At 37.6% G+C, this 27,825-nt stretch overlaps 1 protein-coding gene and 1 pseudogene across 2 annotated transcripts in view; one reads left to right on the top strand and one right to left on the bottom strand.

Moving 5' to 3' along the window:
• The window catches only part of EPB41L5 (erythrocyte membrane protein band 4.1 like 5), a 109,147-nt gene that overhangs the window by 71,480 nt on the left and 9,842 nt on the right, over nt 1-27,825 (bottom strand). For both annotated transcript variants that reach the window (XM_069461144.1, XM_069461230.1), the window contains exons 3-7: nt 16,902-17,006; nt 3,678-3,720; nt 2,653-2,731; nt 1,298-1,342; nt 1,068-1,120 (exon numbers count right to left, since the gene is read on the bottom strand). In XM_069461144.1, the coding sequence (XP_069317245.1) occupies nt 1,068-1,120; nt 1,298-1,342; nt 2,653-2,731; nt 3,678-3,720; nt 16,902-17,006 (325 nt within the window). The remainder of the gene's footprint in view (nt 1-1,067; nt 1,121-1,297; nt 1,343-2,652; nt 2,732-3,677; nt 3,721-16,901; nt 17,007-27,825) is intronic.
• On the top strand, nt 11,558-13,073 carry LOC138380868 (calmodulin-1-like; annotated as a pseudogene).

The following is a 27,825-nucleotide window of genomic DNA, read 5'->3' as shown; positions in this document are numbered from 1 at the left end:
CTGAGAGGTTTTAGAATTAGTCTCACAGAGGAAATAACGGAATATGAAAAGTGTGCTTTCAAGAAAATAGGCAATTAGACATTTCCCATCATTACAATGCTAAAGGGCATAGCATTCCCAAGCTAGGCTCTATCTGATATTCTGCTAATGAGAAAACAGGTTTTAATTTAGAGACAGATTAGGACAGTAAATAAATGGAAGTAAGTTTAGATGAAAAAAAATTTACATTATTGGCAAATTTTTAAAGTACTTTAATTTCCTCCAGTCACCAGTCCCTGTGTCAACAGGAAAATACGCTTTCTTCAACAGTGGAAGCACAAAATAAGCAAAAATATTAGGTTTACCATAAAACATTAGTCTTATTATCTATATAATGGCAAATAAATACTACTGATCTTAGAGGGATTGGAGTAAATATGAAATCACAAAAAATCCATAAAATTATTAATGCCTTGGTAATCATTAAATATAATTTTTATGTATTCTAGTATATATACTTATACTCCCATCAGAATATTTCATTTTTGTGAACAAGAACTAAAATTATAGTTTTCTTTCATAGTGTCAATTTTTAAAAAATTCCTAAATTTAACAGTATTTGCTCAATGTTATAAGGTACGAGAGTGAGTTTTTCATTAATTTCACTTATTAGAAAACACTTTAAAATGACCATCAGGAATTTTTAAATATGCTCTAAATAATTCCCCATGGATTTATTTTTTTAAGACTAAAGAAAGCATACGCTATGGCTTCAACAACAATTTACTCATACATTATGCATTTTAAAAAAATTAGCTGAGGGTCTGACCATAACATTTATTGAATTATCAGGTAGATTGTAATTTTTGTTTGAAAATGCTACAGAGAGAAAGAAAGCAACTAAACAAAAGGGAAGAAAAAGAAGGCAATGCTCTAAAACAAGTCAGAGTTGGATGTTGACACCAAAGTTAACACAAAAACAATGTTTCTTTTCTTGCACATCATTTGAATCTTTTGAAATTCTTTAACTAAAAAGACACAAAAAAGGATTATACTTTAGTCTTAATTTAAGGGTGAGAATTGCTTACCTTGCAGATTATAAGCTGCCAGCTGCACGGCTGTATCAAAGGGACATTCTAATCTGAAACCAAAACACAAATTTGTTATACAAGTCAATTTCATAACCTTCATTTTAAGATAAATGAAAATACATACTTGATGTTGCCCATTTCTTTCTTATAACTATGAACTTGTTTTCAAAATAATTTTTCAACCACCAAAGAAAATGTACAGTTTACCTTAAATAACTAATACTCACTTTCCACTGAGAATATCTTGTTTTAACTGAAGAACAAATAAATATCTAAGAAAAATAAGACACAAATTTAATTAAACAATCTATTGTGAAAAAATAATCTTACTCTTCTAATTTGAGAATTTTCTTAATTATAAAATTTTACCCACAATGAAGTATATAAAGGAAAAATAATACCAAAAAAGGGGCAATAAGCATCAGGATGGAAGCATGACCAGCAAGGAATAGCAAGCCACAGAGTGTATACAGCACAGCAATCTTAGAGAAGATGTTTAAAGCAAGTTGTTGAGAAAGAGCTCTAACATCTAATTTAACTTTACTCTGACAACACATCCACCTCTCTCAGGTGAAGGGATACAGGTAGGGATAAAACTATGGGTGATAGCTACAATCTCATTGTCAGGGTGTTCAAAAGGAAACCCTTCTGAAAAGACTACAACAACTCAACCTTTTCAGTTAATAAATAATATGTACACATGGAGTCACAGATGTATAACAGAGTCCAGTGAAGAAATACCAAGGAGGGAGGATAAAATAAAAATAAGTGCACACAGCATAATGTTTATTCAAAACTATTCAAACCAAACAAGGAGCTAATGTATTTCATTAATCAATGGCATTTCAATGAGTCACAAAAGTCAGGAGCCAATTTGAATAAACTCCCACGGGCCAAAGATTATTGTGAACATCAATAAACATAATATTGCAATGTACTGAAACACATCAATCCTGTTTAAAATCTATGAGTTGATAGCAATACTTAAAAAAAGAATACACGGGCCGGGCGCGGTGGCTCACACCTGTAATCCTAGCACTCTGGGAGGCCTAGGCAGGTGGATCACTCGAGGTCAGGAGTTCGATACTAGCCTGAGCAAGAGTGAGACCCCGTCTCTACTAAAAATAGAAAGAAATTAGTGGGCCAACTAAAAATATACAGAAAAAATAAGCCAGGCATGCTGGCCCATGCCTGTAGTCCCAGCTACTCGGGAGGCTGAAGCAGAAGGATCGCTTGAGCCCAGGAGTTTGAGGTTGCTCTGAGCGAGGCTGATGCCACGGCACTCTAGCCTGGGCAACAGAGTGAGACTCTGTCTCAAAAAAATAAAATAAAATAAAAAAAAGAATTCACTAGTCACCTTTGGAGGATGTTAGGGAACGAACTCTATTTTGAAAACCAATAAATAAAGGAAAAAATTCACACACTTAAAACACTGTCCCAGAATAAAATTCTATTATCTGAGGTCTTATTACTGGGGGCAAGGAATCCATTTCATTAGTTGTCTATAAATTGGAAACAATTCTAAAGACAATCCTCCAAACATACCAAAATACCCCTGCACAACTCTAGACAGTGTTCTTACCGGGTTAGCTCTTCACGAAGATTATTTGGTTCTGAGGAATAAAACTTAACTCGAAGATGTAGACAATAGGGTGAACCAACTGCCATTAGGAAAAAAAAGAAAGAAAAGCTTTTATTTTATTAAACTATTTAAAGAGCAATAATTTTCAGCCAGTAAATTTGTCAACAATCTACTGGAGTGAGATAGAAGACAACAAGTTATTGGAGCATCATTTCAAGTTCAATCCCAGGCTTATACCTGACACAAAAAGATCAGTAGGCTTTTTCTAAATGTACCAACCACCATATAGTGCTATGACAATCATCTCTCATGCCAAGAATAGACAGCTCTAGATTAACTCTAACAGTTCAGGGCCAGAGGCATCAAATGAAAGTCTTGACTGTGTAATCTAAAAGCCCTGAAAACTTGCTGAGCTGTATTTCTTAAGAACACGGAGGAATGCCTATTACTAATTACTCATAGTGAATCTTCCCACACTTTCAAATTCACTTCAGCAAGTTCACTAATCTCTATATTCTCAGTGGTCCCATTATTTTGTAAAGACAGGAGTTGAGGTAGCCTGAAAACTGATAGTACAGAGAACAAGCTGGATTAGGGACTGGAAACTAGTTTCCCCCAACTACTGCTAGGAATACTACTGACATTTTATGTGAATTGTTTCATTTCATTACCCTTAGTTTTAATATATTGCAGTCTCATAATATTTTTTATAGCAGGGCAGATGCCAAACAGAGCCAAAGAGGAAAATTCCAACAAAAGTAATTACTATACAACAGTTATTTCATGGGAAGTTAACCCATTTATAAGCTACAAGGCTTTCTCCTACTTAAACCCCAAGGCACTTGAATCTAGATTAGTATCAAACCTATATAACTTGGGCAGTGAGTCAGTAATATCAGAATAAAATGATTTTTAGAAAATAGAGATACTAAAAAATTCATCTGAAACATGATTTCTTATGCCCTTACCAGAGTTTCTAATATATTCAATTTCCTTTTTTTCACAAATAATTTTTCAACACTTACTTTTTACTTGCTTTTTGATGCTTTTTGTACCATCCAACCAATGCTAAAAACATAAACAAAAATTCAGTGATTAAGCAGATAACAGAACTTTAAATTTCTAATTATACTAAAAGTAACTTTTCATTGTGCCTTTGTTAATAACCACAAGGAAATATTTCACAAGAGAAAAACCAGAGTAAGAGAAGTTATCTGCCCAATATCCACAGCAACCTTATGACACATGTTAACAAAAACCTGGTATCTGACTTCTGAGACAGAGTCTCACTCTGTTGCCCAGGCTAGAGTGCCGTGGCATCAGCCTAGCTCACAGCAACCTCAAACTCCTGGGCTCAAGCAATCCTCCTGCCTCAGCCTCCCAAGGAGCTGGGACTATAGGCATGTGCCACCATGCCTGGCTAATTTTTTCTATATATATATATATTTTTTTTAGTTGTCCATATAATTTCTTTCTATTTTTAGTAGAGAAGGGGTCTCGCTCTTGCTCAGGCTGGTCTCGAACTCCTGAGCTCAAACTATCCACCCGCCTCGGCCTAGAGTGCTAGGATTACAGGCATGAGCCACCGCGCCAGGCCCTGATATGTGACTTCTTAAAACATTTCCTCTGCTCCTTCAGTAACAAGGTTGATATTCTAAATTTTGCCCATAGTTTTCTCCTCACCATTCCCAAATAAATGACTCTTTCAAAACTCTTAAAATTAGAGAGAAAAGTACCCTTATATTCTAGTGTCTGGTTCATTCTTATAATAAAAATGTAAAAATTAGCAGATCAACCAAAAATTAGGTGAAATAACAATGTCACCTAAATTTTACAAAACAGATACCACTCAGTCAGAAGCAGTACTCTTTGAAAGAGTCTCCGGGGTAAAATTAGATTTTTCTCATAATCAAGGCCCTACCTACTAAATAAAGCAATCTTTGCTCCTTTGCTTTACCAATAAAAAATGTTAACATTTTGACTATGAGACTTCTGGCTTCAAGAGTAACATTAATAGTCTTTTATGTAACCTCTTCACTCTGAAAAGTCTATGACACAAACAGACTTTAAAACCAATTCCAGATACTTTCACTGATAAATCACTCCCAGCTCACTTCTCATTATTAATCCCTTTATACTACCAAGTCCTAACAGTGACAGAATGCACTCGTCCAACTAAGATATACATGACTATGTTCTCTCCAGCATGCTTTCAATTCCAAGCATGAAAGAAGTGCTCATGTGCTAACTAGTTCACAGAGCCAAGGAATCCAGTTTCAGAAATCCAGATAGGCAGAGAGTGGGTAAACAAGGCTGCATTGTTAGCAGACTTGTAGCTGTTCCCTTTCCTTGCCAATTATTTGCCTAGCCTCTTCTCTCCATTCTCTCCCAAGACCCAAAAGTGAAACTCACAGAACTACCACTGTGCCAGCAGAGTACCTTTCCATGTTGAAATAAGATGCTTAGCAAACATTTCCAAAGACAACTAAATACTGTGCAATGTTTTCTCTAGATTCCAAGTGTGTAGGCTACTTTGCCATCTCTCATCTTTTAATAAATTCACTTGTACAGTTGTACTTTTAAGCATATTTCAATCTAGCAAACGTTGTTTTAAACATGTCTCCATTAACAGAACACTAGACCTGACAGTACACAGAACACGATCCGATCTACTAGTGGAAAAGACTTCAACCTAGGACAGCAAACAGTCCATCCATCCTCACCCAGCCCAGAAACCCAATATCTAAAAATCCCAGACTTAACTGACCCAAATACCTATGGTGGCCTCATGCCAATCCTATACTAGGTATGAGATGAAACTGGTTTTCATGCCCCAGATTGTTTTTTCCCCAGAACCATGGCACTGGGAGTTGTCCTATCTGCTATGGCTGGTCACCTGTTCACTGTCTCATATAGCTGTGGTTAAGGAGACCCTCAGATGCCATAATAAGTGCATATGAGCCCAACCCTCCCAGGAGGCAATTTGGTTAAATAGTAGCTAATGCCTGAAAAATAACTATGTATCTTCAACCCAGCAATTCTACATCTAGAAATCATTAGGGATGTGTGTAGATTTACCTGCAAGGAATTACATCAAAGAAAGTTACAACAACCTATATATCTAACAATAGTAAATTGGTTAAAATATAGTATTTTAAGATGATAGAGCACCATAAAACTATTATAAAGAATAAAAGCAAATACTTAAGAATCTGGAAGATTATTTATAATACATTGTTAAATTTTAAAGGGCAGGTTTAAAAATATTATAAATTGTTTTTGCAAAATATACAAATTTGTACATATAAATATGCATTTCCTTTCAGACTGAGAAAATCTCTAACAAAATAGTAACAGATGTTATCTCTATGTTGATTGAGGTTGCTGGAGATTTTTTTTCTTCTTAGTGCTTTCCTGTATTTCCACTTACTCTGCAATGAACCCATATTACTTAAAACAATAATCATGGACCCCCCCTTATTTTAATACTTTATATAGGTATTATATTTATATGGTTAATTTTTTTGGTAATATTAAAAACTATATGGTCAACCATCCCCCCTAATCCATGCCCTCCATATACTCACCACCATACCATATCTAATCTACCTCTCCTACCCCCAAGATGTTATTGGTTTCCTCTGATTCCTTCCAGAGTTTCTTCAAACAGGGAAGAAGAAAATTTTCTTGTTTGTGAATGTGTATACACACACGTGTGTCAGTACAGTGAAGAACATTAACAATGGAATGAAAATCAATATGCTAAATGTAAATTTTGACAGAATATAAGGAAACATCAATATAAGATAGACCACTTACTATTTCAAGAACAATCTAAAGTCTTTCTTAGTTATACCTTAAATTTCTTCCTGTTTCAAACTATCTAGACCTAGTTTCACAAATACACCTTTCTACTCTAATTTGTACCCTACTATCCTACTAAGAAGCACATTAAAGACAAAATTATCCCAGTGAGAAAAAAAACAGCATTGTCTTCCAAGCAGGCAGGCATTTTAGTCTTTCCTACCAGTATGCAATAGTTTCCAAAATCTGTAGTCCTTTAAGACAACGCAAAACTCAAACAAAGCCACAAACACATTTTAAAGCGAGATTTAGGAGCTGGGGGAGTTCTGGGTGACATTCTTCTGGGGAAGGTCTGAATCCATGTTTGCATATTCTCAAGTCTGTTTTCTTTCATCTCCTCCACATTCCAAGACCAGGGACTGGAAAATTCAGAGCTCAGAGATAGGCACTGATAACACTTTCCTTGAATCAGGGTCATTAGGAGTTGAGTTAAAATTACATTAGAAAATAAAGATGAGAGGCATGCAGATATAGATTTTGGGGGGCTAAGTGTGAAACAAATAAAATTCCCTTTCTTCATTATACCTTAAAAAGGAAACAAACTCCCTTTTTATTTCCTACTTTTAAAGTTTAGTTGATGAATGGATATCAAAGGATGCAAAAAGCCACATTTCTTTTCACCCTATTGAGGTGGGCATGGGAGAACAGTTATTTACTTGTATGCCTTACAATCAAATAATATATAATCATAAACACAACAGACAGAAGTAAACCAAAGAATCACTCAGGGAGCTTCCAAAACACTAACATACACACACCCTAATCCCAAGCCCTACAGTCAAATAGCTGTAAACAACTCTTCAAATGAATGATTCCTGCCTAACCATGTACACCGGCCTAGTAAAGAAATGTACCAGTATTCTTGGGCAAAGGGCTTAAAGCAGAGAAACGTTAACCATCTTTCAAAACCACTGCTGTTGCAAAACATATTTCTTCTGTGAGTAGAGGCTTATGCTCTGAATTTTAAAATTAGTTTAAAACAAATTTTAACATTTGAACAATTTTAACATTTTGAACAATTTTAACAAAATATTAAAAACCTATGCTAAGAAAACAGAGGACAAATACAATGCATTGCTATACTGTAACTGAAGATGCTTCAATTATAAATACTTCCTGAGTGATTACTTTTTTGGAGTTAGTCTGTGTTGTAAGATATTCCAAATGAAGACTTAAATTAGCCATTAAAATATATTTTCTTTTCTTTCTTTCTTTTTTTTTTTTTTGAGACAGAGTCTCATTCTGTTGCCCAGACTAGAGTGTTGTGGCATCAGCCTAGCTCACAGCAACCTCCAACTCCTGGGCTCAAGCGATCCTCCTGCCTCAGCCTCCCGAGTAGCTGAGACTATAGCATGTGCCACCATGCCCAGCTAATTTTTCTATATATATTTTTAGCTGTCCATATAATTTCTTTCTATTTTTAGTAGAGGCGGGGTCTCGCTCTTGCTCATGCTGGTCTCGAACTCCTGAGCTCAAACAATCCGCCCACCTCGGCCTCCCAGAGTGCTAGGATTACAGGCGTGAGCCACCATGCCCAGTCTTTCTTTCTTTTTTTTAAGACACAGTCTCACTCTGTCGCCCAGGCTAGAGTGCCGTGGCATCATCATAATTTACAGCAACCTCAAACCCCCAGGCTCAAGTGATTCTCCTATCTCGGCCTCTCAAGTGGCTGGGACTACAGGCGTGCACAAGCATGCCCAGCTAATTTTTTTCCATTTTTAGTAGAGACGGGTTCTCGCTCTTGCTTAGGCTGGTCTCAAAACTCCTGAACTCAAGCGATTCTCCCACCTCAGCCTCCCAAAGTACTAAGATTACAGGCATGAGCCGCCGTGCCAGCTTAAAATATATTTTTCTACTGTGCTTTTCTGTGTATTACTAGTGTGCTCTCTTAGGATTCTTAATTTTTTTTTTTAAGAGACAGGGTCTCGCTAATGTTGCCCAGGCTGGCTTCCAACTCTTGGGCTCAAGCAATCCTTTTGCTTCAGCTTCTCACATAGCTGGGACTTCAGACATACACCACCATGCCTGGCTCTCTTAGGATTCTTAAAAGTCAAACTCATAGTAGGCATGTAGGTGAGTTAGGTACGTTACATATTCACTCTTCAAAGATAGAGTATATAGCCTATTTTGGAAATACACTTTAAAAGACAGAACTTGCTACCAAATTGCACAGGATCTCACTAGATTTAAGGAGTCATTAGTACACTTAATTCACTTACCTTTTCAATTACCATTCACACATGAACTTATTTATAATATAGTCTAACTTTCACAATCTGATCACTTCAAAATGCCCTCTATCTCAGAAGAGCTAAGCACGCTTTTAGAAGTCAGTAAAAGTTCATCATAGCCTTACATGACCTTATTTACCAGATTCCTCTTTTGTTTTTTGTTTGTTTGTTTGTTTTGCTTTGTTTTGTTTTTGAGACAGGGTCTCACTCAGTTACCTTGGCTAGAGTACAGTGGCATCATCATAGCCCACTGTAGCCTCAAAATACTGGGCTCCAGCAATCCTCCTGCCTCAGCCTCCTGAGTAGCTGGGACTGTAGGTGCTTACCACCATGCCCAGCTAATCTGTCTATATTTTGCAGAGATGGGGGTCTCGCTATATTGATCAGGCTGGTCTCAAACACCTGGCCTCAAGTGATCCTCCCACCCAGGCTTCCCAAAGTGCTAGGATTGTAAGCATGAGCTACCGCCCTCATTGTAATTTTTAAACAGAATCCTCTGTGACATTCAGTCAGTATTTTTGTGATACTTGAGGTTTGTTCTTGTTGGTTTCTAGTGTCAGCAATCACAATCTCCACTACATGTAAAACCACCACAAAGCACAAATGTCTACAGAGGGAACAGAGGTATTCTTAAGAATCAAAATACTGGTCAGGCAAGGTGGCTTATGCCTGTAATCCTAGCATTCTGGGAGGCCAACGAGGGAGGATTGCTATTTTAACAATAAAGTCTAATGATCCATGAACATGGAATATCTATGTATTAAGTCTTTAATTTCTTAAGGCAGTGTTTTATAGTTTCAGATTAGGAGTGTTTCACTTCCTGGTCAAATTTATTCCTAAACATTTTATTCTTCTGATGCTATTGTAAATGGAATTGTTTCCTTAATTCCATTTTTGGATTGTTTACTACATAGAAATTTTTGTATGTTTATCTTGTATCCTGCAACCTTGCCAAACTTGCTTATTAGTTTTAATGTGCTTTATGTAAAGATCATGTCATCTGCAAGAAGAGAGAGTTTTTCTTCCTTGTAATCTGAATGTCTTTCCTTTTCCTTTTCTTTACTTCTCTTGCCTAGGTGCCCTGGCTAGAACCTTCCATAAAATGTTGAATACAAGCAGCGGGTTTAAGTGAGGTCTGATGACTTCTGGAGATTATATTTAAATTTTTGAATTTAAGTATTTTGAATCTGTTTACCTATCTATGTATGTATGTATGTATGAATGAGACAGGCTCTTGTTCTGTTACTTGATATACAGATTCAATGCAAACCCTAGCAAAATTCCAACTCCCTTTGTTGCAGAAACGGCCAAGATAATTTTAAAATTTATATGGAAATGCAAGTGACCCAAAATAGCCAAAACGATATTGAAAAAAAAGTTGAAGGACTCACACTTCACAACTGTAAGACTTACTACAAAAGTTACAATTATCAAGACACTGTTGACCAGGCGCAGTGGCTCACGCCTGTAATCCTAGCACTCTGGGAGCCTGAGGCAGGAGGATCGCTTTAGAGTTTAGGAGTTGGAGAACAGCTTGAGCAAGGGCGAGACCCCCATCTACTTAAAAATAGAAAAATTAGCTGGGCATCGTGGCACGCACCTGTAGTTCCAGCTAATCGGGAGGCTGAGGCAGGAGGATTGCTTGAGCAGAAGTATGAGGTTGCTGTGAGCTAGGCCGACACCATGGCACTCTACTCAGGGCAAGAGTGAGACTCTGCCTCAAAAAAAAAAAAAAAAAAGAGTGGGTCAGGTGCTAACCTGCTAACTATGCATGAGTTTGCCCCTTTCAGGTCTCCGCCCCAGTGGAAGAAGAAAAATGAAAAAGACCCTATGAAGTGCCTCTAAAAACTCACACCTCATTGAAATTGTCAGAAATGAAACCTTGGGTCCATGATAACAAAGTAAGAGATGTCCCATGAAAGGAGAAGACCCAAGTCCCCAATGGAGAGGATAGCCTTTAGGTGATCTAAAATATCTGTTTAAGAAAAGGGAAAAAGATGAAAATGTTGACATTTTTGCTTTCTTTATTTGTTCTGTCTACAGGATGGAGAGACAACTCCTTAGTGAGGATTTACCCGGGCTATTGCTCCTTCTGTTGCGCTTTCTTGCTGCTGGGTTTGTCCTAAACCTTGTACGGTGCTGTGTATGATTTCTGAATTTGCAGAAGCTGATCTCCTGGATCACCTACAGGCTGTAACTAATACCTGTACACTCCGGGGTCTCATGTTTCTTTTCTAACCCAACCCTGTACTGGACACTACTTACACGGTGACAGTCCATTTCACCTTGTCAATCCTCACTGTTACAGTTGTTGCTTATGACTTTTTTCACTTGGTAATCTGCTGTTGTCCAAAGCTTAGCAATGATATACATAAGTATAAACCTTCCATCTGAAATGTTGCCCCACTTCAACCGGAAGTAGCTTGAGGACTACGTGGACCCTCCTCCCATAGATATGGAAGCGTAAAATTGACAGGGGAATATGTAACAGAGTAGTCACCCCTTCTCCCATATGTATGGAAGCATAAAATTGACAAGTAGAATATGTAACAGACGGAATGGCCTGAAAAAAAAAAAAAAAAACCAGCAAAAAAACAAAAACAAAAACATTGATGAAAATCAGAGCCTGGTTCCTACAGAAGAAACCAGGGGGGAAAAACTACAAGAAGCCCTGTAGTATTAGACTGGCACTAGAATGATTTATGGGTATGGAGTCATTGGTGCTCTCTATATATGTGTAGATATGTTTTATATACACGTATATACACATACACATATATACGTGTGTGTGTGTGTGTGTGTGTGTGTGTATGGAGACAGAAATATACACATATTCCCTAACTCTGGCCCCAACGCTCGTTGGAGAATTGGCTGATTCCAAGGCTGGAGCAGAGAAATACAAGAAGAACATGGAACATCTTGGGCCAAAAAGTAAGGTAGTGCTCAAAGAATGATGGGCCCATGTTAAATGAACATAGAAGCACCCTGAAGCAGCTGCCATTGGCCAACCTTGGGAAAATTTGAGCAAAATAATGACAGTAGCAGATAACACACTGAATAAAATAGGAATCTATTAGGTCATAAATAGATAAATAGAAAGCTTGATGAGGAACAATCTCAAAGTAAATGCCTACAAAATAATTAAAAAGGAAAAAGAATAACTTCATAGTGGTGAGGCGTGGCAGACACCACCTTAATCAAGGGATTCATAGTATCACAAGTAATGGGACAAAATGAAATCACATGATACTCAATAGGACAGAATGAGAACACAGAATCACTTCTGGATTTTCCAGCCCAAGGTGCCAAGATTAACCTACTTCATGAGGAAACATCACACAAACCCAAATTGAGGGACACTATACAAAATAACTGGCTTGTTATCTTCAAAACTTTCAAAGTCATGAGAAGTCAAGGAAAGAGTGAGGAATCAAAGTATTCCAGGTAGAAGACAACTAAAGAGACATGAAAACTAAATGTAAAGCATGATTCTGAACTAAACCCTTTGGCTACAGAGGACAGTCTAGGGATAACTGGCATAACCTGAATAGAGCCTGAGGATAAGATGGTAGTGATGTCATAATGTTAATTTCCCGGTTTTGGTGGTTGTATTGAGTTAAAGGAAGCACACTTGCTTGTAGGAAACACACACTAAAGAATTCAGGGGTGGAGTGAGTGTGGAGGCACAGATGCAACGTGGAGCTCGAGCTGGCTACCGCTGCCGGAATAATCTTGATCTCCAGGCTCTGGACACCCCGGGCCTCGCACGGCTGACCAGCTGAGTGAAGAACAGGCCACAGAGTTCAAGGAGGCCTTCTTCCTCTTCAACAAGGACGGAGATGGCACTATCAACACCAAGGAGTTGGGGACAGTGATGAGACCCCTGGGACAGAACCCCACTGAAGCAGAGCTGCAGGACATGATCAATGAGGCAGATGCAGATGGGAACGGGACCATTGACTTCCCAGAGTTTCTGACCATGATGGCCAGAAAGAAGAAGGACACAGACAGTGAGGAGGAGATCCAAGAAGGATTCCATGTCTTTGACAAGGATGGGAACAGCTACATCAGTGATGCAGAGCTGCGTCATATAATGACGAACGTGGGAGAGAAGCTGACTGATGAGTGGATGAGATGATCAGCGAGGCTGACATCGATGGAGAAGGCCAGGTCAATTATGAAGTGTTTGTACAGATGATGACAAAAAATGAAGGCCCTGGGCAGCTGGTGATACCCATTCTTTTGATCCCTCTCTTCTCAAGTGAACTCTCTCTTCAACACTCTCCTGCATACCCCAGTTCTAGCAAACACCAAATGAATGACTGAGAATCTGATAAAGAACAAAAGATTTGTCCCAAGGGAAAAAAAAAGAATTGAGGGGTGATGGGACAGGATATCTTACTGCAACTCTCTCAAATGGTTCCAGAAAAACGGTTATTTATATCATTCTTGCAACTTTTCTATAAATGTGAGATTTTTTTCAACTATGAAATTAATTGTGTACGTGAACATAAAATGACCCAGTGTAATTAAAAGTAAACAATTTAAAAAAACAGAACTCAGATTATATGCATACATAAGTGAACCCTGGCTTCATCAACTTACTAATTTTGGTTATCTCCGTGATGACTGCCTAATTTTATAGTCACAGATGTTTTGGACTAACCTACAGAGACCAATAACTAAACTTTGGCACATTTATTTTACATATACAGATATGCCATATGTTCAAGGTGAAACTGTAGCATCTAATTCCTTGGTCACTTTTTACCCTGCGCCCTTTGAGGTCTATATTAATAATTATGTCAACACAGTAAATATGACAGAGAGATATGAAAATCATTAGGTTAGCTTAGTTTACACTAAATACCTGGCCAAAAAATCCACTTGATCCATCAAGTTCAGTATCTTCAATAAACTGAACTGTTTGTCAGATACTATTTTGTTTCAATCTGGGATTGAATCTGGTCACACAACACATAACTGATTCTCTATGTATGTTTATGTCATGAGACTGTTATGGAATCAAGTGAATTGGAACTTAAAAAGTTTAAGTGTCGGCCAGGCGAGGTGGCTCACGCCTATAATCCTAGCACTCTGGGAGGCCGAGGCGGGCGGATTATTTGAGCTCAGGAGTTCGAGACCAGCGTGAGCAAGAGTGAGACCCCCATCTCTACTAAAAATAGAAAGAAATTATCTGGCCAACTAAAATATATATAGAAAAAATTAGCCAGGCATGGTGGCGCATGCCTATAGTCCCAGCTACTGGGAGGGCTGAGACGGTAGGATCGCTTAAGCCCAGGAGTTTGAGGTTGCTGTGAGCTAGGCTGACGCCATGGCACTCACTCTAGCCCGGGCAACAAAGCGAGACTCTGTCTCAAAAAAAAAAAAATTTAAGTGTCATCTGGAGTTCATAAATGATCTTTCATCTACCAATTGTTCTTCTAGCTCAACTCATATAGTTTAGAGTATTTCAGTGACAGCAAAAATAAAGTAAAAGTAAGCCTATGAAGTTTAATTTTAATGCTTGGACTTCTGGTTATTTGGGAGGGATAAACTAGAACTAAAAAGAATAGGGATTAAAAATTCTAACCTGGCTTTACCAAAAATTTGTTATGACTAGAAGGCACTATACAGGTATCAAATAAGAAAAAGAAATATCACTATGGAATCTAGTAATTCGATAATTGCTGATATTAGTAAAGAGCTAATAATACAGCTTAGTAATGGCTACATGTCTATTTCTTTCCACAATTACTTAAATATTCTAAGAAATGTAAAGTATCTGAAACCTAACACTGTTGTACTTTTGTCTTCCCCCCCACCATACTCTCAAAAACCAGGAAGCCATAAATTGTCTAACCCTAATATCATCTATTTATTCTTCTGATTACAAGACTTTACCTGAGTATTCAGAAGTGAAAGTGAATGATACCAAACTTAGCCAACCAAGCCTTTATCAAACTAACTGGCAGTCCAGAACTGAATTCAATAAACGTTTTATGTGCCTACTACATACTGGACAACAGAGGTAAGTAAGAGTCATTCCCTGCCTTTAGTGAATTTAGCCTTTTGGAAGAGAATTAAGGACATTAAAAAGAAAAATGGGCCAGGCACAATGGCTCACACCTCTAATCCCAGCACTTTGGAAGACCGAGGCAGGAGGATCGAGAATCACTTGAGGCTAGGAGTTTGAGACCAGCCTGGGCAACATAGCAAGCAAGACCCTGCCTCTACAAAAAACAAACAAACAAACAAAAAACTTTATAAATTAGCTGGGCATGGTAGCATACACCTAGAGTTCTGGCTACTCAGGATGCTGAGGCAGGAGTATCACTTGAGCCCAGGATTTGAGCAAACAATAAGCCACGATCGCGCCACTGCACTTCAGCCTGGGCAACAGAGTGAGATCCTGTCTCAAAAAATAAAAATAAAAATAAAAAACATCTCCTACACTACCACCACCAAAAGATCAGAACTCTGAAACTATGGAAAATAACTTTACACATTTTTTCATGTGTATGTGTGTCCATATATCTAGATGTTTTTAAAATAGAAATATTAAATTATACTGCTTTGTAATCCTTTTTACTGTTTTTACCACTCCAATTAATCAGCACATTTAAAAATCACCATTTTTGGTTGGTCTGAGTGCAGTGGTGTTTGCAACTAATTGATCATAACCAGTTACACATTCCTTTGTTCCTTCTCCACTCCCACTGCTTCACTTGACCAGCCTTAAAAAAAAATAAAAAATAAATAAATAAAAATCACCATTTTTAATGAGAGGCATAGTATGCATAGTATTAATTGTAAGGATGTGCCAAAATTTACCTAATTAATACTCCCTTGCTAAATGCTTGTGCTTAATTTTTTAATGGTGGGGGGAGATACCAGGAAAAAAATGACAGCTAAAATTATTAATGGCTGTAAACTTAGCCAAGATGCTCTTTAACACATTAACTGCCATGAGAGTTGTATTTAACTCACTCTAGTTTTGACCCTGAGGGCACGTGAAGCATATATAAAATCTTACTTGTTGATGTTCTTATTGTTACAGTTAATATTGATAATTTAATTCTAAAAAATACATTAATAGAAATCAATAAATTTCATTTTTCTATTTATGTTTACCTTTAAATTACACTCGAAGTTGTTATTCTATTTCCATAATAAAACAGTGTGGCCCCAAGGAAATGTTTCTGATTTTTTTGTGTGGCAGTCAATGTGATAAAGCCAGCTAAGAAATTCATCTACACACACACACACACACACACACACACACTCTAGAAGACTTCCAGAAAAGAAGGCTTAATGTCTTGACATCCTTGTCATCTGTGGTCTCTCCCTCTGCCTGCTACTGTCCAGGTCTTAATATTACTTTTATTCCCAAAATATCTGTAATAACTTTCCCTGATTCCAGTCTGCCCATTCCAAATAATCCTACATAATATTTCTACATAAAACTTCCTGAAGCAAAATATAACCTCCCTGGCTTAAAAAATACCCAAGCCCAATTATTAGAGAATACTGCCAATTTACTAATATTATTTAATATTTTTGGCACTCAGTTTGTCTCCTATGGCCACTAATCCATCTCCCAATCTTGTCATCCACTACTTTCTTTCAATCACCCTCCAGCGAAATCCTAATACAATACTCAGTTCTTTCAACAGCCTCCAACTTTCTACTCTGTTATGTATGCTGTTCTCTCATCTGAAATGCATATCAGAGAAGTACTACTTATAGACACAGAATTAAAGATCTGACAGGGACCTTAGAGATATACTACTCACCTTAATTTGCAAATTAAAGACTTCTTTCACTTACCTAAGGGCCCACAAAACTCTCACGCTAGCAGCCTTTCCATTACATAGAGGTTCTCAAACTCTAGTGTGACCAACAAGCCAGCCAGTGTTAATAAAAAACAGATTCCCAAGCCCCATTCTCAAAGATTTTCCTCTAGTAATTCAGGTTAAGACTAGAACTCACATTTTTTAAAACAAGCACTTCAGGTAATTCTAAAGCAAGGCGTCAAAGCTCCAGATCATGGGAAATAACACATGAAGAAGATGAAGTCTTCTAGCACTTAGCACATCACCTGAAATTCCCACTTATTCCCCCATGCTGGAACTTCCCAAAACAGTTACTCACTGCTACTTGTGCTGAATCCATAAATCTCAGACCAAAATAGTCACTTTCAATAAGATCCAGGTGGTACATAATCTGATCAAACAACTCTTGTCCTTTGGCTTTTTTCTGAAATGGCAAGAAAATAAATTAATCAATAAGTGGCTTATAAGAGCAACAAACCTAAAGAGAAGATGGTTTTAGTTATACAAGATCTCTTAAAGAATTACCATGTAGCAGATGATGGGTAAGATACTGTGGTCTTCCAATAAATCATTTAAGGCCAAAAGAGAATTTGCGATCTATACGTACTTTCCTAGAGAGTGTTACTTCCTATCAACAAATATTACCTATTTTTAAACAGAAACATTTGTATCTATTGTTGTGTTTGTTGTGTGTGGAGAAATTTTTGGTTTGTCTCCTAAATCTTTAGAGCATCTACTTTAAAAGAGCCATAATGTAATCGGAAAGAGAAACGACAAGAAAACTTAGAGTACTTAAGTAAAAATCATGTGAAACCAACTATATTTACAAAAAGATTCTGGAGAAGAGATGGTCTCAGAGACTAATCAGTGAAGGCTTGATGGAGAAAAATCAGTCAAACTGAAAGAGAATGTAAGGCAGGAAATAACAAAACAAAAACAGGAGATGGGAGGAAGTATAAGACAATGAGGAAACTACTGTGACGAAGGAGTAGACAACAAATAGTGGAGTAATAGTAAGGAAACTTGTATGGAGAAAGCAGTTCCCAAAGTGCCTGAGACCCTTTCAAAAGATCCATGAGGTCCTAGGATTCTCCTCACATACCTCAATCAAAACAACATATTGAAACACAGTGAATGCAGAAGCAGATAAGAGAAGTACCGTCTATTAAATCAGACATTAAAGAGATTTGTAAAAGTTCATAAAATGATATCACTTTTAAAAACATGTTATCTATGTTAACATACAAGGAGTATGTCACTGTTATGTAAAATTAACCAATATTTTAAAATTTTTTCAATGTTAATTTCTAATATGGTAACTATCAGTAGATATAATCCACATAAGCAAAAGCATTATTGAGATCCTTAATTTTCCTATGTTTCCATGCTTCTCCCACCTGTATTCTAAATTGTGATTTATGGTATATCCTATTGAAAAAAAATAGATTGCTTTTATCTTATCAATCTCTGCCTTTCAACTGACAAATTTGTTATTTCAACTTGTCCTCTGCTATTTCTATGCTTCTTTTTAAATCCTTTCTTTTAGATAAATAAAATTGTTGCCCATATATCCTTTAATCAAGACAGGAACTTTACCTTGCCTTCAAGTCCTTTGAGCTCCCCTCTACCCAACCCCATCATGTTTTATGGATATACTTCCTCTATTTCGTTTTTTATTCTTAGCTAATTTTTTAAGACAACAATTTTAAATCTTAAATCTTAAAATTTTAAATCTTAAAGTCTTGGGTATTTGATCACCCTTTAATTTACATATCTTACATGTCTTGTACATCTGCTATAATATATTTGTTTCCCCACACATGTGAGTTCTTTCTCCAAAAATGTTTCCCATGTGGATCTTCATATGGCTTATCTTCTAAAGCCTTCTATGTTGGAGAGTATTTTAATCATGCCCTCACACTTGAATGACAGTTAGCTGGGCATAAACTTCAAGGTTCAAAGTTACTTTCCAATACTGTCTACAATACTCAAAAAATATTACTCCATTGTCTTCTTGCAGTTAACACTACTGATGCTGAAAAGTGTAATGTCAATCTGAATTTTGTTCCTTTGTAATGTTATTTGTTAACTTTTAGATTTTATCTCTGATAGTCTTAAATTTCACCATACTGTGTACAGATACGGTTTTTTTCTTAACTGTACATGATATTTGTTATCAGCCTTTTCAATCTGAGATCTTTCATCTTTCTTTAGTTCTAGGAAATCAATCTCTTATTTCCCCAAGTATTTCTCCTTTATTTTTGTAATTTTAAGTTTCCTACCTAAGTGCTGGCACTTTTTAAGCATATAATAATTTAGATAATACAATAACCCTGATGATTATGGCTTCCTTATCCATTTAATATATGTAACAGAAAAAAGTTCAGAGAGCTTTAGTAATACAATTACTAAATCGTATGATTTTAATTACACAGTTAAAAAAAAGATAAGGCTAGAATTTGAATTTTCCTCTATCTCCCAAGTTCCAGTTCCCTGATTACATACCATATTCACCTGGAATGTCACCTTTCAGATCAACAAATCAGATACCCCACTTCTTATCATAACCTCCTCCTCTTCTGGCTTCTTCTCAAAATTACTCTCAATGCTTAAGTTCTCCAACCACATGGGAACTTCTAGTACACTGACCCAACTTCACAAGCATCAGTCCCATTTCTCTTTTTAATGACATAAAATTTACCATTTCAACCATTTTTAATTATACAATTCAAGGTCATTAAAAATATTCAACATGTGGTACAATCATCACCACTCTCCATTTCCAGAACTTGTCACCATTCCCAATCAGAAACTCTAATCCTTTAAACAATCATTCCCCATCTTCCCCCCACATCTCCTAGTAACTTCTCTCCTATAATACTTTGTCTCTATGAGCGTACCTATTTTATTTATCTCACATAAGTAGAATCCTACAATATTTGCCCTCCTTTCTGACTTACTTCACTTACAATAATTCCAAGGTTCACCCATGTTGCAACATGTATCAAAATTTCACTCCCAGCCAGGTGGGGTGTCTCAGGCCTGTAATCCTAGCACCCTGGGAGGCTGAGGTGGGAGGATCGCTTGAGGCCAGGAGTTTGAGAACAGCCTGAGCAAGAGCGAGACCCTGTCTCTACAAAAAACAGAAAAATGAGCCGGGCGTGGTGGCACGTAGCCCACAGCTACTTTGCAGGCTGAGGCAGGAGGATCCCCTTGAGCCCAGGAGTTTGAGGCTGCAGTGAGTCCAGGAGACAGAGAGAGACTGTCTCAAATTTAAAAAAATAAAATAAAATCACTCCTTTTTAAAGCAGAATAGTATTCCATTGTATGTAAATTCCATTTTGTTTACCCTTTCATTTGCTGATGAACATTTGGGTTGTTTACACTTTTTGGGTTTGGAATAATGCTGCTATGAACATCAGTGCATACATACCTGTTTAAATCCCTGCTTTCAACTCTCTTGGATATATAAATAGGAATGAAATTGCTGGGTCATATGCTAATTCTGTTTAACTTTTGGAGGAACTGCCAACTGTTTCCCACAGCAGCTGCATTATTTTACATTAACCCCAACAGTGCCAAAAAGTTCCAATTTCTCCACATCCTTGCCAACATTTGTTATTTCCTTTTTTTTAACAGCTACCTAACTGGTATGAATGAATATCTCATTGTGGCTCTGATTTGAATTTCCCTAATGACTAATGATGTTGAAAATCTTTTCATGTGCTTACTGGCCATGTTTATCATCTCTGGAGAAAGGTCTATTGAAGTTCTTTGCTCATTTTTGAACTGGCTTGTTTTTTTTGTTAGAGTTGTAGTTCTTTATATATTCCAGATATTAACCCCTTACCACTTATCTACTATGCAAACATTTCCTCCCATTCTGTGTGTTGTATTTTTACTCTCAACAGAGTCCTTTAATGCACAAGTTTTTAATTTTAATAAAGTCTAACTTATTGTGTTGCCTGTGTTTTTATTGTCATAGTCAAAAAAATCACTGCCAGCCGGGCACGGTGGCTCATGCCTGTAATCCTAGCACTCTGGGATGCCGAGGCGGGTGGATCGCTTGAGGTCAGGAGTTCGAGACCAGCCTGACCAAGAGCAAGACCCCATCCTCTACTAAAAATAGAAAGAAAATATCTGGCCAACTAAAAATATATAGAGAAAAAATTAGCTGGGCATGGTGGCGCATGCCTGTAGTCCCAGCTACTCGGGAGGCTGAGGCAGGAGGATTGCTTAAGCCCAGGAGTTTGAGGTTGCTGTGAGCTAAGCTGACGCCACGGCACTCACTCTAGCCCAGGCAACACAGCGAGATTCTGTCTCAAAAAAAAAAAAGCAATCAAAATCACTGCCAAATCTAATGTCATGAAGATTTTTCCCATGTTTTCTTCTAGGAGTTTTAGTTTTAGCTCTCACACTAAGGTCTTTGATCCACTTTTAATTTTTGTATATGGTGTAAGGCCAAGGTCCAACATCATTCTTTTGCATGTGGATCTCTATTTCCCAAAATAATTTGTTAAAAAGACTGTCTTTTCCCCCATTGAGTGGTCTTAGCACCCTTGTTGAAAATTATTTGACCATATATGTGAGAGTCTGTTTCTAGGCCGTCTATTTCATTGGTCTATATCTGTCTTTATGCCAATACCATACTGTTTTTGATTTCTGTAGTTTTGTAGTTAGTTTTGAAATCAGGACATGTGAGTCCTCCAATTTTCTTCTTTTTCAAGATTCCTTTCGCTATTTGGGGATCCCTTGAGAGTCCGTATGAGTTTTTTGTTTTGTTTGAGACAGGGTCTCACTATGTAGCCCAGGCTGATCTCAAACTCTTGAGCTCAAGTGATCCTCCTGCCTCAGCCTCCCAAGTAACTGGGATTACAGGCGTGCGCCATCACACCCAGCTAAATTTTCTATTTTTAGTAGAGACAGGGTCTCACTCTTGCTCAAGCTGGTCTCGAACTCCTGACCTCAAGCGGTCCTCTCGCCTCGGCCTCCCAGAGTGCTAGGATTACAGGCGTGAGCCACCACGTCCAACCAGATCCTAATTTTATACCTCTCATATCTAACATTTGCCTTTGGTTCTTGTTTTATACTGTTAATATCCTCCCTTATTTTTTAGAAAGTTTATTAGGCTTTTCATTTCATCTGCCCTTGCTTCTAGTATCATCTGTAATATACTGTAGTTTGTTGTCTTTTATTTGACTTTTGAGGTGCTTGTGCTCATCTGTCTCCGTATTTGGGACATATTGACTTGAGAATATTACTTTCTCTGGATTATGTATGCCGTGAGAAAGAGCCGAAACCCTAGTCTGCATCAGCTCCATTTAGCTCTAAGAAATCAGTGGGGGGATGGAGGATCTCTAGGGAAGAAAGCCCAAAGAACCAAAAAAGCAGTTAACCACTTCCCATTCAACGAACACCTCCACAGGTTAGTGATGCACTCCAATTCCCTAGGGAAAAGGAAAGCATTGGGAAGGAAAGATTCTTTTAATTATAATTCACCACCCTCTAAGTTTGGTGGAGGAGGGGTAGCAAGGGAACTTTGGGAGTGAGGAATTTTAGAAGTGGAGACTTAGGCAGTGCCATTATGATTTATTCTTGAGAAAGCTTGCACCCACTGTCTGAGTCATTACTATCAGACCCCTCAGAGGCAGAGACTCATTAGCAAGACAACAACAGGGGAGAGGGAAAGAGACTTGCATCTTTTCCCCTAATTATCCTTTCACAGCCACACTGCCAGCTCCCTGACCCAGACTGCAGCCACCATCTCACACACACAATACGAGTACTCCAAATAGGGCAAGAATCCTCATTAGACAAAAAATTTGGGCTTCAAAATGATCAATTTTTAAATTCCTTCAGAAATAAATGTGTTCCACATTAATCTGTTTCAAATATTTTTTCTGATTTCTTTGATTTATTCAACAATTTTTTTTTTTTTTTTTTTTTAAAGAGACAGGGGTCTCGCTGTGTTACCCAGGCTGGAGTGCAGTGGCTACTCACAGGCGCAATCACAGCATACTACAGCCTTGAATTTCTGGTCTCAAGCGATCCTCCCACCCGAACCTCCCAAGTAGCTGGGACTACAGACACATGCCACTGAGTCCCACTTATTCAACAAATATTAATAGAACACTTACACTGTGCCAGACACATAGGCAATTGCACAGGGACATAAAACAGGTAAGCCCTTGCCTTCAAGAAGCTTACTTCCTAGCGAGGGAATAAAATATTATGCTAGTTAGTGATAAAGCTTATAAAGAACAAGGAAATAAAGGACGGGAAATAATATTAAATAGGAGGGGCCCTTTTAACAAGGGAGATTTGAAGAGAGACTGAACGAACTAAGAGTGAACTATGTAATTATCTGGAGAAAATGCAGCCAGGCAGAAATAACAGCAAATGCAAAGTTCCCAACTGTGGGGGCTGCGGGGGAGAGATGTGTGGCATATTCCAGAACAGCAAGTCCAGTGTAGATAAAGCAAAGTGAACAAGAGAAAGAATGGTCAATAATATGACAGAAATTAGCAAAAGACCCTGAAAACAAATCCACACAGAGAAATAAGACAAACTAATTGAATACTTGAACATAATTGTTTTATCAACATGATAGAATGGAAGGAGACAGTCATTACTAGAAACAACAAAGAACACTATTGGTTTTAAACCATACTTATAATTTATAAAAAAGCACTGGTAACAGATTTAAATAGAAAGCAGCAATTATGCTGACAATTTGCTACTGACAATCACCCTGAAAGGAACACGAAATATTTCTAAACTATAGCAGGAAGCCACAGAAGTCTTCTGCTGAATTCATTTATCTGGTACCAAATGTGCATGCTTCCATTACCTTAATTCTAAGGTACATTTCTAGAATCTATTTCATATTCCATCAACATTCTATATTTGCTTTAAAGACCAAAGGGAAGCATGACTTAAAAGATGACTCTGGCCCCGCAGGTGGCTCATACCTACAATCTCAGCACTTAAAGAGACCAAGGCGGGAGGACTGATTGAGGCCAGGAGTTCAAGACCAGCCTAGGCAATAGAGACCAGCCTAGGCAATATAGCAAGACTCTATCTCTACAAAAAATTAAAAGATTACCCAGATGTGGTGGCATGCACACCTGTAATCCCAGCTACTGAGGAGGCTGAGGTAGGAAGATCACCTGAGCCCAGAAGTTTGAGGCTACAGTGAGCTATGACTGTACCACTGCACTCCAGCCTCAGCAACAGAGTGAGACCTGTCCCTCTTGGAAAAAAATGACTCTGCTCCTTACTCTGCCAAAGCATCATTTGCCAGCCTCTTGAAATATGACTGGTGTGTTCTAAGAAGAGAGAATAGGCTTCTGCCAGCTGCCTTCTGAGAACAAAAACTTTTTCAAGGTTCTGTACTGAACCCTCCTTCATAGAGGCTAATTCTAGGCCAACTAATAGCAAACACAAAGCATTTCTGAAGTTAATAATGTACAATCTAACAAAAACCTGACATCCCAAAAGAGAATCTCTTAAGACATTTTAATCTGATTTTTAGAGATGCATGAATATTTTTAAAACTTTCATCAGGAGTCTAGCCTGCAAGAGAAAGAACTATATCATTTCACAAAACTAAGTCACAGAAAAGTAGTAAATGTAGTAACTATAGCGTATTGGTTTTGGAAAGATTTGTGATTCTTACCTGAAATAAAATGTTATCCTTGATAAAGTAGAAAAGCATAGTCATACTCTGGATGAGCGAATACCTGACTCAATCATAGTCTTGAAAAATAATTATCAACCTTGGAAATGATGTCCTAAATCAATGAGCTCTGTCTCATTCTACATTCTCTTGAGAGCTTTTAATTTCATTATATGCTTAATAGCTTACAGGAAAAATATACTTTTGACATAATATATCATTCGATTCGAAAATTACTGGATATCTATTATGTGTTAGATACTTGAGTTATATTGATGAATATGCTTATACTTCTTGCCCTCAAACAATTTTATTTTAAAAATAAAACTATATACAACTACTTTAAACAATAAATGTGAGTGCTATTCTTGCATTATAAGCGAAATGCTAAAGAAACGAGGGTGAGTTGGTAGTTCTGCGTAAAGTACTCAAGGCTTTAGAGGATTTTATATTCAAAATTGGGCCTGAAGTGTGAACAGAATTCTGCCACCCTAGGTAAAAACAAAATGAATAAAGATAATGAAATCTTGACAGTCTACAGTAGGATTTAGGAAAGAAACAGACAGGAAACAGGCAAGAATCAGAGGAGAAAGTGGCAGAAGCTGCCAACATGATCTTCCTAAAACTACAAAACAGAATGTCACTCTGCTCTCTAAAATCCTTGAACTATTCCTTATCATCTACAGAACAGAGTGCAAATTCAAGGCCACCAAATAGTCCTTCCTAACTGTTCCTTGCTTACTAACACAGCCTTATCGCCTGTCACTCCAAGACTTTTGTCTTCTTATTATTTCCCCAAAAAGTCATGCTTCTGAGCCTTGGCAAAATGCACTCTTTCTGCTTAGATTGTCCTTTATGCTTCTAACAAACTTGACTCTGACTTCTCAAGAATCAACAAATCAGTGTCGTCTTCCAACAATCCCAGAATGAATCCTCCTTCCTCTGTACTAACTTGTACCTTAATTCTAGTTAGCATAAAGCCTCTGCAAAGGCACAGAACTGTAAAATGGTCTATCATGTTTAAGCAATAGTAAGGTCCGGTATGACCAGAGTGTATGGAATATGGACATAAGGTCCTTGACTTCAAGGTGAATGTCTTATTTTTTTTTTTTTTTTGAGACAGAGTCTCGCTTTGTTGCCCGGGCTAGAGTGAGTGCCATGGCGTCAGCCTAGCTCACAGCAACCTCAAACTCCTGGGCTTAAGTGATCCTACTGCCTCAGCCTCCCGAGTAGCTGGGACTACAGGCATGCGCCACCATGCCCAGCTAATTTTTTCTATATATAGTTTTAGTTGGCCAGATAATTTCTTTCTGTTTTTAGTAGAGATGGGGTCTCGTTCTTGCTCAGGCTGGTCTTGAACTCCTGACCTCGAGCGATCCACCCGCCTCGGCCTCCCAGAAGGCTAGGATTACAGGCGTGAGCCACCGCGCCCGGGCCTCAGCTGGAATTCTTAAGGGGATTGCATTGAATCTGTAGATCAGTTTGGGGGGTGCTGCCGTCCTAACAACTTTAAGTCTTCAAATTAATGAACATGAGATGGTTTTCATTTATTTAAAAGTATAACTATACATTATCTATATAATTTAAAGCCCTTAGCATCTATATCAGTAAAATGGATACATAAATATTAGTGTCTATTGGTTAATTAATCAAATATTTCCCATTTCCTAATTTAAAACTTAGAAGACAGAGTTTTATGTGACAGGCTACTTACTAATGACTAAGCTCTTAAATCAAGAGTTTACTACAGCAAACTTAGAAATTTCTATCTGAAGCCTTTGCCATTCACTGAAAGGCATTCTCACTGTATTTAGTTGTTTAAAAAAAAAATAGTAGGTATTTAAATCTCTCCCCCAATTTTGAGAGGGAAGGGAAGCGGGAGTAAGAAAACTACCATTACTACCAGTATATATTAATCTGAAGTCCACAGATTTAAATTACTCTCTTTAATCACAGATAATCCCTAACATATTGCCTGGGCAATCATCTTAGTTCCATGTTAATTAAGATGGCTAGCTACAATCACTAGTGACCCTAATCCTAATGGAAAATAAGTATGCGCTTCATTCAATTCCCAAAATCAATTTTTTTTTTTTTTTTTTTTTGAGACAGGGTCTTGCTCTGTCACCCAGAGTAGAGTGCAGTGTTATCATCACAGCTCACTGCAACCTCAAACTCCTGACCTCCGGCAATCCTCCTGTCTCAAGCTCCCAAGTAGCTGGGACTACAGGCACACACCACCACATGCAGCTAATTTTTCTATTTTTGCAGAGATGGGGTCTTGCTCTTGCTCAGGCTGGTCTCAAACTCCCAACCTCAAGGAATTCTACCTCGGCCTCCCAAAGTGCTAAGATTATAGGCGTCAGCCACCACTATGGCCTCCAAAATCAATTTTAAATCTTCTTCCAGAATCATACTAGACTTATTGAGAAACTAAATCAAAAAAAGGCAAACCTTTTCTTTTAGAAATTAACATTCCTCTAGCCTATTTTTTTCCTTTAGTAAGACAGTTTAGCTGGCAAGCCAATGTCTATTTTATATCCATGCAAGTATGTAGAATTAGGTTAAGGTTAATAACTCTAAGATTACATTCACAGAGTTGAAAAGGCAATTTGTTCTTGTTCCCAAAAAGAGTCAAATCTAAAACTCTGGCTGTTTCACTGCAATGGTCCTCAGGAGAGGCCAGCTAGTATTTCTAGACTTGATCAAACATACTATACACCCTACTGAGCACACCAAGCTTAGGAAACCATTCTAGACCAGTCACTAGCCATTTGTTCCACTACTTTAAAACCGAGTACTATGTCTCTTCCACACTACACTGCCTTCTTAAAAAGCTTCTTTACAAATTCTACTCTCCCAGTATCAGCCTACCCACCAACAACCCTGAGACTTCATACTTCAAACATTAGGTAATAAGAAACTTCTTTCCAGTCTCTTAGACAGCAATCTCTGGCTTTTCACCACATACCTAATGATATTTTAATGGAATAGTACACAAAACTCTTAAGATTCTTATCAAATAAGAAATGAATATGAAAACTAACCTCACAAAATATCTCATGCTGGAATGGCTGACAAACTCTCAAGAAGCCCTTACAGGGAAAAAAGTTATTAACAGATACCTTAAAGTTTTCCAGAATCAAAACCCCTAGAAATGTACCAGTCTAATGTACAAAGATAACAAATACACATAATGACTTCAAAACACTTCAAGAAATCCTGTCTTTGATTAACTTTATCACATTCCAATATTTTAAAATGTATAAGGTACATACCTAGTACATCCTATATTATTCAGTTAATCAGAATATTCATTTAAAAAACTATCCAATTCCTTAAACTCTGAGTGAGTTTAAAACCTTCCAGAGCTTATTCAACTATATACTGTAGCAGCTTCTAGGCTATCACCTTGCCCAGACTTTTCAAGTTGCATTTTGGGTGAATAAGTACGTACTAAAAGGTGTACATGCTCAGGGAGGAAAAACTCTGAGGAACATCCAATGACGCTTACATGGAATCACATAATTTAGGGTAAAGTCTCTGAATGCAGAACAATGACATG

Source organism: Eulemur rufifrons, chromosome 1 (assembly GCF_041146395.1).
Source record: "Eulemur rufifrons isolate Redbay chromosome 1, OSU_ERuf_1, whole genome shotgun sequence".
Lineage (NCBI taxonomy): Eukaryota > Metazoa > Chordata > Mammalia > Primates > Lemuridae > Eulemur > Eulemur rufifrons.
Note: the sequence above shows the minus strand (reverse complement) of the source record. Positions and strands in the feature narration are given on the sequence as shown.